Genomic DNA, 18,417 nt, shown 5'->3' with positions numbered 1-18,417 from the left:
CTAGTAATTCCAAAAATTCATCTTTTTTCATTCTAGATAATCGAAAAACGTGATATGCAGGCTTTAAAACGCGAACTATCCCTTGACCTCAATCCGGTGGGTGGTTCCAAACTCACAGCAGAATCTTCAATACAACGCAATCATAATTTAATTTCACCCAATTCCAATTTCACCGACAACACCAGTCAATCGGTAACGCCCAGTGAATATGGCTATCAGAATCTGCAAAGGCAATTGAGCATGCATTCTCTCATTGAGACCGATGAAAACTCACCAGCCTATGAGGAATATGAGAACACACCCAGTAATCTGAATTCTCCCCTAAAAACCTTAGCTAGTCCAATTAAATCCACCATTAGCATTACATATAATCTTAAAAGTCCCACAAAGGAGAGACCCAGCTTTATGAGGCACAAGGAAGACAAACAATCACATTCCACCAAACCATTGCTGGAGACCTCATTCGATGAGAACACAGTCTATGAGCAGGTGAAATTCTTTAGAAATTCTGTTACCGAGGTCAATCAGCTGTTGAGTGAGGATCGCAAATATCCACAAAAAGAACTGGAGAATTTAGCTGAAGTTGAGGAATTGAGTGAAAGTGAAAAGGATTCGACACCAATCGACACTCACGGTGATGACATACAAATGTCCGATGAGGAGAAATTGTTGTATGAAAATGTGGAGATGAGAAAACCGAATAGTGTCTATCAGAATCTGATGGGTGAAGAGATGAAGGCCTTGCTCAAAGAGGAATCAAGCAATCCGGATAGCTATGAAGATCCCGAGGTGGAATTGGATAGTTTGGATAGCATTAAGGATCAAGAATCCGAGACCATAGAAATTGCCAATACTGCAAGAAGATCCCCCTCGAATTTTAGTGTCAAGGAATTGGCTACCAAATTTGAAGTCTCACCCGTGGAGCAAATGCCAGCTTTTGATTTCTCGGGCAACAGAAGTTCCATAAGAAAACCTAATACCTTGAATACAGCCACACATCCTGAAAGGTCTTCGAAACATCACCAACAACAGCAGCAGCAAACGGCTAGCCTAAAACAAAAACTCAACAAAAGCCAACAAATTACCAGATCTCTGGATGAAAATGCTTTCATACGTGAATTTGGCAATAAAAATCTACAGGAACTGAAAAGCTCACAACAGCTTACACAACAGTCCGCCAATGAGGCAGGAAATCGTAGGAAAAGTTTTGACTTTACCAGACCAAAAACTTTAAATCCACCCAAAAGACTGCCTGGTATGCCCATAACAGAGGAATATTGTGCTTCCAAGGCCAACAACGATAAGACAACGCTTAAGATTGATTTACCAAAAGAAAAGAATTTCAACAACACTCTAGAACATGACTATGAAACGGCTGATTTGAAAATCACCCCCACAACAGAAAATCGCATTTCTCTGATACAAAATAATGTTCATCCTGAAAATACTGCCGATCTTAATAATTCCAATATTTCAACATCACCTACCAATGCCGGCAATGGAGGAGCCACTACACCTTCCACAAATCTGAAAGTTTTGTCGGGTGTAAAATTGGATCGGGAACGCATTGATCGCATTAAGGAGGAACGGCGTCAACAGTTGACTCAAAAATATCATGCCGACTCTTTTAAATCAAAATCTAAAACAGATTTAAATCTTACCAAAAATGAAGATGATAAATTCTCTCCCGACAATACTTCACTGAGAGTCAAATCGAAATCTCGAGCCGACATGCGTACCCTACAAAAAGACATGGATAATCTGAAAGAATTTGGTCGTAATCCTCCCTCATCAGCGGTATCCGAAACCACATTGAATACTCAACATCGTGTGCGTAGCATATCGGATGAAAAGAATCAAAATAGTTACGATCAAACGAATGCCAATAATGCCGGCGGTGGTGGTGGCGGTGATTCATTTATTAAACGTTCACAACATTCTCTAAACAGAGGCAATACAACGAAACCCACATCAACATCGTCAACAGCATCCAGCGGCGGAATGACGTCTGCAGATCAGGAGGAATTTTCGGCACGAGCTACAGTACAAAAGTTTGAACGTAAGAGTATGGATTTTGCAAATGGAGTTAATTCCACGACACCATTGGCAAGGGAACGTTCTTCTGTGAAGACAACACATGAACTGGGCTCTACCGGACTGTCGCCAGCAGCACGTAATAGTATATCATCCAAGTGAGTAAAAATATTTCAGTAGATTATGGGCATAAACTATTTCAAGTTGGGTTATTGAAATATCAATATTTTACAGAATGAGTCACTTTCAGGGAAGAGTTGAAGAGATTAATTTATAATTGTGAAAGTTTTATGGATAGATTCAAGCTTCATGTTCCTCAAAGCCAATCCAATATCGAAAATTGCTGTCAAGTACAGCTAGATTTCTCCATTTTTTAATTTTCTACTAAAATTTCTAACAAAGCGTCATTTTAGAAGGATGACATCAAAGACAAAAATATTATTCATCTTCATCATCTCTATTTCCATTGTATATCAAAAAATGTACCCGAAGAATTCAAAAGTATTGATTTTTTAAATAATTTTTTTGTAGAGGCTTTTTCCGAGTTGACGACTTAAAGTGCCATAAAATTTGGTTGTAGGCAGATGATGTCATAAGAAGAAATATCTTACATTAAATTTGACTATAAATCTCAGAACAAACCATACAGGATGAGATAACAAAAACTGCCACAAAGTCAAACGCCATAATTATTACATTTTTTTTTAAAATTTTATTGAATGGAAGCAAAAATGTCGGAAATAACATCAAATTTTAGAATAAGCTTAGACTTGTTTGAATTGGTCACTTTTGGCACGAATTATGACCTTCAAAGGCCAATGAAACCGTCACACGTTGCCCGAATGTTGCTCTGCGGTATTTTGGCCCATTCCCGGCGAAGCCCTTACTTGAGGTGATCGACACTTTGATATTTTTTAGTGCCAACCTTGCTTTCCAAAATACGCCAGACGCAATAGTCCAACGGATTGGTGTCCGGAGATTTTGGTGGGCATTGTGCGCTGGAAATTAAACGAAGGGCCTCATTTTATAACCATTCTTAGGTGGAGCGTGCTTAGTGCGATGGTGTTGAGTCCTGTTGGAATGTTCGAGGACTGCGGCCAAAATGTTTGCGTGCCCCAGGCTTTAATACACCCTCCAGAATATTTTCAGGATAATATTCGGCATTTATTCTGATGCCATGGTCGATTAATACTAGCGGAGAGCGACCATCGGCTGTTATGGCGGCTCACACCATCACCATGGCCGGCGCTTGAGTTCTGGTGGCCAAACGAAGGTGCACATTTTCAGCTGACCTCTTTGGCAAGTAAACACGATCATTTTGTTTGTTTACAAACTGCTGGGCAACGAATGTTTTCTCATCGGAGAAAAACAAATTCTGCAGTTCACCATTTTCGGCCAAGCAAAACAACTTTTTAGCTCTTTTGAGTCTATTTTCTTTCTGTTGGGGTGTAAATTCTTGAACTTTTTGAAAATTTCAATGGCTTTATCCTGAGCTCATTTTTTAATATTTGCTGAATGAATATTGCGATATGTTCAGCTCACTAACCATTTATCGGTCACTGCGACGTGAGTTTCGATCAAGTCGCTTCTTTACTTTTCGAACCATTTCTTCGTCGGGCTTGCTACCAGTATCACGGTAACGAGCGATGGTACGAGACACAAAAGATTTATTCACATTTAAATGCTGGAGTGCTCTAACGATAGCCACTTGTGGTTCTCCAGGCAAATATAAATCACGAATAATTTTTTTCTGGTAAATTCTCACCAAAAAGCTTTTGTACGCATATAACAATATAATTGGCTGTCACTTGAATAATTTTAACAGCTGCCGGAATGACAGCAGTCTGAAGTTGGTTGTAGTTTTTCATCTCACTCTGTATGTGACGTTGACCTACATAGACAAGTTTCCGGTGTCATTTATAAAATTAATTTATCAAAATATAGAATATCGGGAGGTATTGTTATATGAAGGTTATACCTGCACAAGCATTTTTTCGCCATAGGCTGAAGTACTCATTGCGAACTTCAAATACGAAATTAGATTAATGTCGCTAAAATCATCAAAATACCGAATATAGGAAGGTACTGCTATATGGAGACTCTACGAAGACCTGGACCTGCATAGACAATTTGTTATAGGCTGAAGTACCCATTGCGGACTTCAAATACGAAATTTGAAAGAATTACGGTAAATAATATCGCTAAAATCATTAAAATATCGAATATCAGGGGTACCGTTTTATAAGGGCTATGCGATATCGTGAACCTATATACACAAGTCTCTTTCAGGGGCTAAGCTACTTAGAAGGAACTTCTTGTGTGGATTTTCAGAAAATTCCATTAAAAATCTTCAAAATACCAAATATCGGGAGTACCGTTATGAGGGGGTTATATGATATCGGGGACCAATATAGCCCATCTTCGAATCTAACCTGCAGACAAAAGATTGATCTGTGCAAAATTATAGCTTTCTATCTTAATTCGTTTTGACTTTATCATGATTACAACAGACAGACGGACAGTGGTAAATCGTCTTAGAATTGTACGCTGATCAAGAACATATATGGTTTGTTAGGTCTAAAAACATAATTTCGATGAGTTACAAACGGAATGATGAACTTAATATACCCTCCATACTATGTTTGGTGGAGGATATACAAAATATTTGATTTTTCTTAAGAACTACAGTTAATCTATATTTTCTCTTTTTGTTCTTTACAGCCGTGAAAAAATCTCACCACAATTTTCCATACGTGATGTTACCGCCATGTTCGAATCTCGTTCACAAAATCAGCAATAATTAAGTGGAAAAATCTAATGAAACATTTAGATGCTAGTTTAATAGAATAACCCACTCCAAACTGGGTGGACTAAAACAAAGAAAATAAAACTCATCTCAACCATGGACGTCACACAATAATACTAAAAATAAACAATTAAAAAAAAAACAAGAAAATATTTATATTATAATATTTAAACTTATCATAAACAATTTTTTTGTGAACTAAAAAAATTATGTTTTATATAAGATGAAATAACAAAAATATTAATTTAAAAATGATATAGTATTAAAACATAATATATTAAAATACAAAAAAGCATCACTCTTAACAAAACTAAAAATCACACATATTAACGACAAGAAAGTAAAAAAAAAAAAACAAATGATATTAATATTGAAAAAAAATCTATATATTTATATTTCTACTAAACAAAGAAAAATCATAAAAAGATATATCCTTCACCCACAAAAAATAATGATAATATAAATATTGTGGATTATAAAATTTAGTAAAAAACACAAAAACAATCCAAAGATGTTTAAATATGTGAAAAGATAAAATGCATTTCTTTATATACGAAATTCTATTAGAAAGTTTATAACACATGGGTTGGATTTAGCTGAGAGTCTAAGCCAAGACATTTAGTCATTTGTTTGCCACAGAGAGCGTGATAAGCATTCCAGCTTAGAAAAAATCAATGCATTTTCTTTAAGTTAGCTGCCTTGAAACCTATAGCAATTTTAAATTAACCGAATCTGAATTATATTGATATTTTTCATTACTTATAATATTTGCCCTGTTCCAGGACCGGCAAGCATCTACTAAGTTTTTCAATTTTTTCGATATCAAAAAGGAAAAAATCGTTTATTGTAGATTTTTGCAGATTCGGGAACAGCGTTTGAAGTGTTCGGTGTTTAGTTTCCAATATTTTACCTTTAACTACTTCGAATTCAGTAAATTCTTTTTAAGAACCCCTTTCAATATGCTCTGTTCCACCCATGTGTTATTTATATAAATTAAAAACAACTTCCTCTCTAAACTAATCTTTCGACTTTTGTAAAATCTTTTTTGATGACTACAACTTCAGAAAAAGAAATATTTGTTTCAGATAAAAAACAATCTCTAAACATTTGAAAACAAAAAATGCAATATTTTATTTTGTTAGATTTCGTTTTTAAGAATTTCACCCATCATGATGACTTGTTTAAAACATATATATATTTTTTATAATTTTTATGATTTTTTTATTATTAAATAATTATTATTAAACTGTTAAATTTTAGTTGTTTTTTAGTGTATAGTTAAATTTAATTTATTTTTGTTATTATCTAAGCTAGCTTTTGAGCATTTAAGGAGTAGTTGTATTTTTATTTTGTGAAGACAAACTGAAGAAGAGGAAAAAAAATTGATTTTTTCTTTTCTGAAAAAAAAAATGGAAAAAATATTTTTTTTACATTTATAAATCTTAAACTTAGTTAATAATTGTAAATTGAAAATTTATACATTATTATTATTACTATGATTTTTTTATGTACATGACAATTGCAACAACAATAAAAAAACTGAAATAAAATTTTAATTTTTATGCAAACATTATGACTAAAAAATATGACATTTGTTTTTATTTTTTTATTTCTGTAATATTTTTAGTAGCTGGAGTTTATTAGTTTTTTTCTTCACTCCCATTAATGGCCCAGCATCCGCTTTACCGAAAACTGATAGTAGTTTTGGCAACGAGTTCATATCTGAGACTTGTTGAGACTGGTACCATTAGTTCAGACTGTGAGATATATTCCGACCGATTATATGTTGTATTGAAGATAGTTATGATTTAAACGATTCTAAAGATATCATCCTGGATCTTCCGGACACTGACAGTAATTTCGCCAACGAGGTCGTTCCAGAGACTTTGGAGGCGGCTACCATTACTTTAGACTGTGAGTTAGATTCCAACCGATTATATGTTATTTGAATATGTTATCTAAAGATATCTCTCTAGATCTTCAATGCTGGGAATATTCATTTTTTAAATAATTTCCTATCAACTATTATTTTTGATTTACATAATTTATGCAGCATAAAGAATTGATGTTATTGGCAAAACTTTTTGAGGTTATAATAAACTCGATTACACTGTGCGACAAAATCAAATTCTTCAATAATTAAATAATTAATAATAATTTAAACAAATCCGTTTTAGGCGGAAGGCGACAAAAGAAGAAGTTCTACACAACACTTCACTATAAATCTGAGAACAAACCATATACCTAGGTACAATAGTTTTTAGGAAAATTACATTCAAAAATTGTGTATTACAAATGAAAATGATGCCTTTTCTTTTCATACTGTTAATTTAACAGGTATCGGAATCAAAATCTCCTTTAATACTTAATTTTTTTGTGAAAAGTATTGAACGGAGAATTATTTCAAATCAAATTTTATTGTGAGTCTCTGAGCAAAAAAAAATCGGTTTACTTAATATGTTAATATGTTATATACAGGGTGGGATAAAAACTGCAAAAGAGTCAAACGCCATAATTTTTATATATATATTTTTTTCAATTTTATTGAATGAAAGCAAAAAATGTCTGAAATAGCATCACATTTTAGAATATGTTTATATTTGTTCTAATTGCATACCTTTGACAAGAATTATGGCCTTTAAACGGCCAATCAAACTGTCACACGCTGCCCGAATGTTGCTCTGCGGTATTTTGTCCCATTCCCGGCGAAGCGCTTGTCTGGGATGATCGATACTTTGGTGTTTTTAGTGCCAACCTTGCTTTCCAAAATACTCCAGACACAATAGTCCGAAGGATTGGTATCCGTTTTTGGTGGCCATTATGCGCTGGAAATGAAGCGAGGAACCTCATTTTGTAACCATTCTTGGGTGGCGCGTGGTGAGTACGATGGTGCTGAGTCCTGTTAGATATCCAAGGTCTGCCAAAATGTGTGCGTGCCCAAGGATTTAATACACACTCCAGAATATTTTCGAGATAATATTCGGTATTTATTCTGATGCCACGGTCGATTAATACGAGCGGAGAGCGACCATCGGCTGTTATGGCTGCCAGTGGCCAACTGAAGGTGCACATTTTCAGCTGATCTCTTTGGCAAGCAAACATGATCATTTTGTTTGTTTACAAACTGCTGGACAATGAATGTTTTCTCATCGGAGAAAACCAAATTCGGCAGTTCACCACTGTCCGCCAAGCGAAGCAACTTTTATCTCTTTTGAGTCTATTTTCTTTCTGTTGCGGTGTAAGTTCTTGCACTTTTTGGAATTTCAATGGCTTTACCCCGAGCTCATTTTTCTATATTTGGCAAATGGAATATTGCGATATATTCAGCTCACGAGCCATTTTTCAGCCACTGCGACAGGGGGTTTTCGATCAAGTCGCTTCTTTGCTTTTCGAACCATTTCTGCTGATGTTGCTGTTTTCTTCCGTCCACTTCCTTGACGTTAGGCTATGGTACCAGTATCACGGTAACGAGCGATGATACGAGACACAAAAGATTTATTCACATTTAAATGGTGGAGTGCTCTAACGATAGCCACTTGTGGTTTTCCAGCCAAATATAAAGAAATCACACTATCACGCTTGAATTCCACCACTAATAAATTTTTTTCTGGAAATTTCTCACCAAAATGCTTCTGTACGCTTGTAAACAATATAATGAGTTGTCACTGGAATAATTTTAACAGCTGCCGGGCGAGTGGCTTAGAAATGACAGCAGTCTGAAGTTAGTTGGACTTAAGCGGTATTATTCACCAGAATTGTTTCAAATTTCGCAAATGAAGTTCGTAATGGGTTCTACAGTCTATGAAGAAAATAATTACTTATGAAGGAAAACGTCTTTGTATAGCCCCATATAAGGGGTTTCATTTGAGATGTATTTTTTACGGATTTTTTTTTAATTTTTCAAGTTCCTTCAAAATGGTGGAGGGTATTAAAAGTTCGGCCCGACCGAACTAAGCTGCTTTTTTAATTGTTAGCTCTTCCTTTATAATCAGCTGGATTTCCCCGTAAGTGTTTTTTGTGTTGCACAGTGTTATTGAAATTTTGAAAACACCTCTGAATTGTATAACGAAATTGAATTAAGTAAAAATTAATGTAAAAGAACACTTTGGAAAATATACTTAAGACAAGCTTAGAGTTGTGCTAATGTTTCATTTACAATTAGAACAATGAAATATTTAATTAGTTATACAAAAATGATTTATTTTAAAAATTAATTTTAGAATAGAAAATCCAAGTAATTATTGTTATTATATTAATAAACAAAACAGGCAAATGAAATTTAATTTAATAATTGAAGAAATATATAATTAAATAAGGAAAAATTGCAACTTCAATGAAAAGATTCTAAGGAAGAGGTCAGTGAAGATATCTAGTTTAATACTAAACTTAATGTCCCTTTATGAAGGGAAATATGATACATTTTGTCTTCATTGATTTCTGGAACATTGAAGAATGCTCTGCAGTTTCAAATTCCTTGAAATTATCTTAAAATTTTTTACCAATACAACTTTATATTAAAAGAAGAAAAACTTAAAATTAAATCAAAATTTCAATCTCTCTATCTCTCTCTTTTTTACCACACACAAAACTATGGGAACCAAACGAACATAACCAAAAGCTTATAAAAAGAGTGAATATCCTTTTTCCAACAAACAAAAAAAAAGAAACTTTTAAAATTTATAATAATAGAAAAACAAACTAAAATATTAACAAAAAAAGTTCTCATATTTTTTTCATAGATAAACAACAATATACTACAAAAATATATATAGAACCAAAAATAAAGTGAACAAAAATACGAACAGGACTGCAGGATGTTGCCAAATTTTTGTTTAGACACCCCCTAAAGGAAATTAAACGAATTAAAACAACTAAAGATTTTTGTAATGAAATACCAAAAAATTAAATAAAGCTTTAATCAATAAAATATGATTGTAATAAACAAAAAAAGTAAATAAGGAATGCTAATAAAAAGATACATTAATAAAAAAATAACTATTATTAACCATTCAAAAAGTAATAATTAAAAGCATCAAAAATAAATAACTGTTTTATATATTTGATATGCAAAGAAAAACCAAAAACAAAAAGAGTTACAAATAAACATAAATATAATTCATTGTTATAATTTTAAGAGAAAAAAATTTAAATTAACTTTTATTAGCAGGTTAGAATAGAAAATGAAATTGCGATGTTTAAGCAAAACAAAAAGCGAGTTTTTTTATTTCTTTTTTTTATTAATTTCTCAAAACATTAATTTTGGCCGAATTTTTTGTATCCAATGCCATAAATATTAAATAATCATTTTGTGTTAAATAGCTTAAAGTATTCAATTATTCTGATTGGAGTAAAATTCAAAGTCGGATTAATCATGTGTTTTTGCCTCCTGTTGTTCGGTGTCATCGAGGGTAATAGGTATGCTGGTAGGTGCATTACCAGGAAGGTGATCTGACCTTCCATGATGGAATTTTGCAGCTACAAGTCGATGCCATCACCTGAGCTCTGGAGTCACTATTCCCAGTGATTTTTCAAGTGCGACACAATTTTTATACCCTCAGCCATATGGCTAGAGAGGGTATATATCATTTGCCTGCCTAATCCAAATAACGGTTTTAGACCTCTTTGGACCAAATACGTTTCAGTACATTTGTAGTCGATCTAGGGATGTCCGTCCGTCTGTCTGTATGGCTGGCTAGTGCGCACGGTAACTCTCGAAGGGAGTATCCGATTTGGTCAAAACTTGGTACATCGTAATATTAATATTAAACTTAGATTGAGCTCGGAGATGGGCAGCATCGGTCCACTCCTTCTGCTACCTCCCACACAAAAGAAAATAAATATTTTACTCCATCAAGTACATCTCCTACAATGGGTCAAAATAATTATAAATATAACTCTTATAAAATGTGATGTAAGTGTCCTATTGTCTTAAAATTGCACACATCACAATATTTTTATTAACCCAAGGTCTGGTGAGAAGATGTAATATATCTGTCAACTCCTATTGGTATCTCCCCCACAAAGAGCGAAATTAAAATCCGATTCCATTGGTACATCTCAATATTTCCATCAACACAAGATCTGTTATAAAGATGGTGGAGATCGGACCATTCCTTCTGGTACCTCCCCCACAAAGGGTCAAAGTTTTGAATAACCGAAACTATTATAAAATCCAAAATAAGCATCCGCTTATCTTCATATTTCACACACCCCATTATTTCAACTAACACTAGATCTGCTGTGAAGATGGGATATATCGGTCCAAAACTTCTGGTACTCCTTCACAAAGGGTTCACATTTTTGAAAAAAAAAAAAACAAATTTTTGCTAACACCAAATATGTTGTGAAGATTAGAGATATCTGCCAACCCCTTCTGTTACCTCACCCAGAAAGGGTCAAAATTTCCAATACTTATATATGTCATAACTTGCGAAACAAGTCGGTTATTCTGTACAACTTGCGACTCGTTCCTAAAACCAGATTTTAGTTTTCCCAAGAAGGGTACATAACTGTTCGTACGGCAACAGAAAGTCGTCCCCACCTACATTTGGAATCAATTGGTAAATCGTATCCGTGTTAGAGGCTTCTTTCAAACAAATTGGTAAGATATAAGATATCGGAAACGTTGAGGTGACGAGATCTGTCATGGCCATTGCCACGGTAAGGACTTTGAATCGAAGCCTGAGGCAGCAAGGTAACCGTTCAAATACAATCGGTACCCTGACTGCACGGTTTACTTAACACCCCAGCCTTAGAGGGTCCGTTAAAGCGGTAAACCAACCCGTTACTGGTTAATGTGGGGTGACATATGCTAGCTAACGGTTTCAAACCGGATCAAAGATTGGTTCTCAGATTTGTCGTTTTTATTGCCGGGGCTCATTTTCAAAAACTCAATTCGAGATTGCCAGTATCTCAATTCTGCATGCTATATAAAAGTTAATGTTTATCAAGATTTCAAGCTCCCTAAGTACCGATTGATAAACGGGATCCCTGGTTTTGAATGGGTCACGAATGGGGTCCCCTCGGTGGACCGAGTCAGTCTTGCCCTACTAGATGGTGTTGCCATAACAATTACCTATAAATCGTTATCGAACAGAGTCCTAAACTTTTACGGAGACACTCCCACGGCTATGCCATGCTCTCATAGAAGGATGTTATGATCGAGATTCAAGATATAGCCCAATATTAAAGTACCTCCTGACTTTTGGTTTTTTCTAGGATTCGGCCCCTAATTGTCAACTAAATCAGGTGTAATTTAATATTTTGAATACTCAGTGGGTATGTTGACTTTTCACAAAAAAATATTAATAGTAAGTTAAATTTTTGGTATAGTTCTCATATACTTAGTTTCGACATCTCCTGATTTTCGATATTTCTGAAGGCTTCGGCATCAATTTTTAACTAAATTACCAGTAGTTTGATATTTGGAGGTCTCTGTGACTAGTTTAACTCCTTGCGAAAAAAAATATTAACGTAGATCCATTTTTTTGGTCCTTAATTTCCAACCGAATCAGTAGTAATTTAACATTTCGGGTTCCCAAAAATATTTAATGTTTGTGCACTTCTTGGTTGGCCCCAACCAAATCAGCTATAATTTGGCGTATTAGGCTTTCAGTGGGTAGTTTAAGTCCTCTCAAAAAGTATATAAGGTATAACCCCTATTTAACGGAAGTTCCACATTTTTGGGTTTTTGAGGTTAGCCGATTTGACCCTAAATAAAGTTTTCACATGGTTTATGGAATAAAAATTCCGTGCCAGTAATATCCAAATTTTCATAATTATAAATTTTCAATAATTATTTTGGATACCTAAAGGATACCGATGAGCAATTAGTGCTACATCCCATAAAGAACTAAAACCCTGCAATTCTTTTTGCCACATTTTTGAACTTAATATAGCTTTTGCGATTTTATATAAACTACTACCTAACTACTACTGAGCAGACATCGATTTCTAGGGTAAAGACAAATTGTTCAAAGGGTCGTAGGCATATTACTCATTTTAATTTGAAACGACCGAAAAGGAATTGATTTTGAAGGACGAAATGTTTTAAATTCATTTCAACCTTCTCCAGACATTGAACTCCAATTTGTTGACACTGTATTTTTTTATTATTTTAAAAATATATTTTCCATTAATTTTTACAGCTTCAGTTTTATGGCAATTTTTAACGCACTGCTTTTATGTCGCAAAAACGGCCTTTGGCAATTTTCAACTTTGGCTGTATTTTTATTTTGTTTTTACTACGAATATTGAATTTAAAAATTAAACTTAATAAAAATGCTTTCAAATATTTAAAATACAATAATAAAAATTACACTCTAAAACAACTAAACACATATATTCAAAATTATTAACGAAACATAAAAGTAATAACATTCAAAACAAAATTCAAAATTTGTATTACAACAACAAGATAACATTACATAAAAATTAAATTAAAGTTACAAAGCAAAAACAAAAAAAAGAGTTAGTAATTTTCTGTGTAGTTAAATTTTTTCTGTATAAATATTTTGTATTATAAAAGAAAACAGCAACAACAACAAGAAAAAAACGAAAACTTAAAACAATTTCAATTTTGAATTGTTTATAACTTAAAGTAATTGACATAAAAACTTAAATTATGATATACAAACTTAACATACACAACAACATGCATTACCACAACTAATAATTATTAATTTTCATTAATTTACAACAACAACAATACATACATTGAATAAACCTTTTTCTGTATCTATATATAAACAAAACCAAACAAGCAACAAACAATAATTATGAAATAAAGAAATTATTACAAAAAATGCTCATACATGTGATTTATATGAAGGATATTGGATTTTTGGCAATTTCTAAATAGAAGAACTGTATTAAATGACACTAAATTTGGTACAATTTGGGACTTGGTGAACCGATGGATGTGGAATTTCGAAATGTTGGTATTGGGATAATTGTTAGTGTGTAGGGTTGAGATTTGAAGGTGATTTTGGAAATATGTGGTAAAAAAGTACGAATATAGGGTTGCCCATATTCAACGGACCCCGGAAACAAATTCTTCAGAAAATCGATTGTTATGCGACTTGTGTGCGGTGGAGCGCCGTCTTGTTGAAACCAGAACTGCCTCATACGCTTTCGACGAATAATTGGCATCACAAAATTGGTCATCATGTCGCGATAACGCTCCTGATTGATGGTAACAGCATGGCCATTTTCATTTTGGAAGAAAAACGGCCCAATGACCGTTTTCGTACTAACGCCGCACCAAACTGTGACTTTTTCGTCATGAAGAGGCACTTCTTGAATCTCCTGAGGATTTTCAGTGGCGTAAAAACGGCAATTTTGCTTATTTACGGTCCCATTCAATGTGAAATGGGCTTTATCGGACATGATAATTTTGTTCCAAAATTGCTCGTCATCTTCGGCCATTTCGATGACGCTCACGTGGCGTGTATTGGTTCATGGTAAAAATCTGCTTGGACTGACGCTTCAAACGCGGTATGTCATTAAGCGATGTGACATCTCTGTCAAAAGTTATGGCGTTGCCAGATGGGTCCGTCGAATATGGGCAACCCTTTTTTTTGGCACTTTCTAAGTATAAGAATTGTATTAAATGGTACTAAATTTGGTACAATTTGGGATTTGGTGAACCGATGGATGTGGAATTTCGAAATGTTGGTATTGGGGTTATTGTTAGTGTGTAGGGTTGAGATTTGAAGGTGGTTTTGGAAATATGTGGTAAAAAAGTACGAATACTATTAAATTGTACTAAATTCGGTATTTGGGGTAGCGATAAAGCTAGAAATCTTGGAATGTGGATATTTAATGTTCTGCAGGATTATTAAAAATTCTTAAAATGACAGTGTACCAAAAGTACTAAAATTCATAAAATTTGGTACCATCAGGAATTTATTGAACAAATAGAAGTATAATACTTACATTTCGTCAGGATGGATAAAAGCAACTATTTTCGATGAAATTAGTTAGTGAAGTTATGAAATAGTGTTCTTTTATTAAATATACTCTGTTTTAGGCAAAATATTACAAATAAATGTTTGAATTGTTGAAATACATCACAAGTTGGTCAGGGTATTACGTCATTGTGCATTTGTTTGTAACAGGCAAAAGGAAACGAGATAGTTTCTTTTGATGATCTGCATAAAATCACATTCTGAGTCGATTTATGCATTTCCGTCCGTCTGTCCATGTATTTTTGTAAACATAGTATAGGTCGCATTTATTGCACAAGACATTTCTTTGACCCAATGACGAACCATATTGAAATTGGATATAATCCGTCAAAATTTAGATATAGCTCCCATATATATTTTCGTCCGATTTCCCTTTTATTGTGCGCCACAAATTGTATGGAATTTTGCATATACGACCAAATTAGGCCTGAAAATAATATGCCAAATTTGATCGAAATCAGTTCAGATATAGCTATAGCTCCCATATATATTGTTCATCCGATTTGTTATATTTCTTACCCACAGCCGTAATATGCACTCCGTAACAACGATATTCAGGGGAATATATGAAATACCGCTCAGAAATATCTTTGCCAAATTTTATCAAGATCGGTTCGGATTTGGACATATATCTCCCATATATAACTTCGTCCGATTTACCTTTTATTGTGCATCAAACGTCTAATATTTGCCTTAATGGGATGAAATTTTGCACTTACGACCGAATTGAGTCTAGAAGCTAGTATGTAAATTTGGTGAAGATCGGTTCAGATTAGCTATAGCATATAAAAGATTCAAATGCTTCGGCATATTTAGTCCTTTGAACTTTAAATTATATTTATATTCACAGCGTGTATGATGAATTCTCTTATGAAAACTTTTAGTTGTTATGCGAATCTCTACTAAATTAGCAAAGTGGTGTAGGGTATCATAAAGTCGGCCCCACCCGACTTTAAGACTTTCTTTACTGGTTGTTATGTAGAGCTCTACTAAATTAGCAAAGTGGTGTAGGGTATCATAATGTCGGCTCCGCCCGGCTTTCCTTACTTTTTTGCACATTCTAAGTATAAGAACTTTACTAAATTTTGTACAATTTCGGTTTTGGTGAACCGATGGAGCTGGGTTTTGAAATGCTGATATTGGGGTTATTGTAAGTGTGTAGGGTTGAGATTTAAATGTGGTTTTGTTTTAGTACGAAAGCTACTATAATGTATTAAAAATTGAGCTAGAAATATTGGAATGAGGATGTTTGATGTTGCGCAAAATAGGCGAACCAAATAAATTCGAATATTAATTGTACCAAAAGTACTAAAATAATCTAAATTTAATACCTTTAGAATTAAGTAAATGGATAGAAATATAATCTAGAAATTTGGTCATGTTGAATATATGATTTTGTTTTTTGAAACGTGTACTAAGTGTAAGAACTAAACTTAATTGTACCAAACTTGGGTTTTAAGTGAACAGATGGAGCTAGTAATTTGAAATGTTAGCTGATAAAGATATGGTTTTGGAAATGTGTACTACAGGTATACGAAAAGTACTAAATGGTACTCAATACGGTATAAGGTGAACGTGGTCCTTGAAATATGAAATTTGGCATTAGTGTACGATTTGGAGGTTGTTTTGGAAAAAAAGTACTAAATAGTACTACGTTTGGCATATAGTGTGTGGATAGAATTGGAATTATAAATTTTGGTATTAGGATTACTGTGAATATGAAGAGTTTAGATGTACAAAAAGTACTAAATTTTGTTATATAGGAAAACAGCTGGAATTGGGAATTTTGGTATTGGAATAAATGTGAGTGTGAAGCATTAAGATAAGGTATGAATTTGGAAATCCGTCCTTATAATGTACGACAAGTACTAAATAATTCCACATTTTATGTAAGTGTAGGAATACAGCCGTAATGCCGCATTAACATAGCTGCTGCCCGACCTGTAAACGGTACGTATAAGAATTGTTGAAAATTATTTAATTTTTCATTACGTTTTAAATATTTTTGACTTAACAAGTGCTAATGCACCTATCAGAATTTTTTAATTGATGTTTATTTCGAAATGTTACAAAAGAAGTGACAAATCAAAATACCACTAAGGGCTGTAAACACAAACTTGGCATCACTTTCAATAAAAATGTTAACAGCAGGCCCATCACAGACATTGTGTAGTTTATGTATTTGTCTACGCTATGATTACTATGGCATAGCCATTCGTTGAAGACACATTAGATGGCAATACCATCAATGTTATGAACATTGATGTACTAGCTATTCATATGTAGATGTCGCTCAAGTGTATGTTGGGATAAAGCAAAAAACTAATGATAACATGCCGCACTATGTCGCGACTCGCGAGCTCTATTATTGACATACAATATCGAGGACAATATACAGAAAAGTTAGGTCCTCGTCCACTTGTAGCCCACACATAACATTACCATCCGATATTTGGTATTTTGTAAACGTAAACCACATTTGTTAATGAAATTGCTTCAAATTCGCTATTAGTACGTACTAGGTTGTACCTCCTGTGTTAGGACATGATCTATACAGATCCACGTTTTCCTATAGTTCCCACATAAAGTTGTTTCCAGATATTCCGGTATTTTTATGATTTTACATACATTTTTACACAGATTTGTTTTGATTTGGCTGTTGATGTTCACAATATACACCACCCATAGTGACAAACGTTTGTCTACAGAGGTCCCCGTTTTTCTATGGCCTCTATATACAGGTACCTCCCGATATTCGGTATTCCTCCAATGGATTTTTTTTAATTTTTTATAATGGGATCAACATCTGTAGTGGAATTATCTAACTCATTTTTTTAGTTATCGACAAAAGTCGGAGAAATTAAAATGCTTACAATTTCGGAAATTAACGAATTTTACCGATAGATAACAATATGAAAATTTTGGATTTCAAAGTTGTTTGATACAAGGACCAAGCGCTAGCTTGAAAGCGAGTTTTTCTTATTGAAAATCGATTCACATATAGCTATCTATAGATCCCATATAAATGTCGTAGTATGTATTCTGCAAATGTAACGCTGTGCGACAATGATTTCAATCTAGTAGATTATGAAAATAAAGCTAAAAATACAAGAAACGTGTCTCGGCTTTTTGAAAATTTACATCGCAATATAACCTAAAAATGGGAGGCAATTTTCCCTCTCTTCTACATACAGGGTGAGATAAAAAAAACAGCAACAAAGTCAAACGACATAATTTTTACATATTTTTTTTTAAATTTGGTTGAATTAGAGCAAAAAATGTGTTAAATTTTAAAATAATTTTAAATTTGTTGGAATTGTTCACCTTTGGCACGAATTATGGTATTTTGGCGATCGACACTTTGGTATTTTTAATGCCATCCTTGCTTTCCAAAATACTCCTGACACAATACTCCAACGGATTGACAGCAGAGATTTTTTATTCTGATGCCACGGCCACCGCGACGAGGGTTTTGATCAATTCGTTTCTTTACTTTTCGAACCATTTCTGCTGATGTTGCTGTTTTCTTCCGTCCGCTTCCTTGACGTCGGGCTACGCTACCAGTATCACGGTAACGAGAGATGGTACGAGACACAATAGATTTATTCA

General features: G+C 33.8%; 1 protein-coding gene across 3 annotated transcripts in view; it reads left to right on the top strand.

Annotated features, from left to right (window-relative positions):
* LOC101901317 (GTPase-activating protein CdGAPr) overlaps positions 1–5,577 on the top strand; it is a 220,957-nt gene extending 215,380 nt beyond the window's left edge. For all 3 annotated transcript variants that reach the window (XM_059130256.1, XM_059130257.1, XM_059130255.1), the window contains 2 exons: positions 37–2,192; positions 4,756–5,577. In XM_059130256.1, coding sequence (XP_058986239.1) covers positions 37–2,192; positions 4,756–4,834 — 2,235 coding nt within the window. In that variant the 3' untranslated portion in view covers positions 4,835–5,577. The remainder of the gene's footprint in view (positions 1–36; positions 2,193–4,755) is intronic.
* Positions 5,578–18,417: the final 12,840 nt, after the last annotated feature.

Source organism: Musca domestica, unplaced genomic scaffold (genome assembly GCF_030504385.1).
Source record: "Musca domestica strain aabys unplaced genomic scaffold, Musca_domestica.polishedcontigs.V.1.1 7, whole genome shotgun sequence".
In the NCBI taxonomy this organism is placed as follows: domain Eukaryota; kingdom Metazoa; phylum Arthropoda; class Insecta; order Diptera; family Muscidae; genus Musca; species Musca domestica.
Note: the sequence above shows the minus strand (reverse complement) of the source record. Positions and strands in the feature narration are given on the sequence as shown.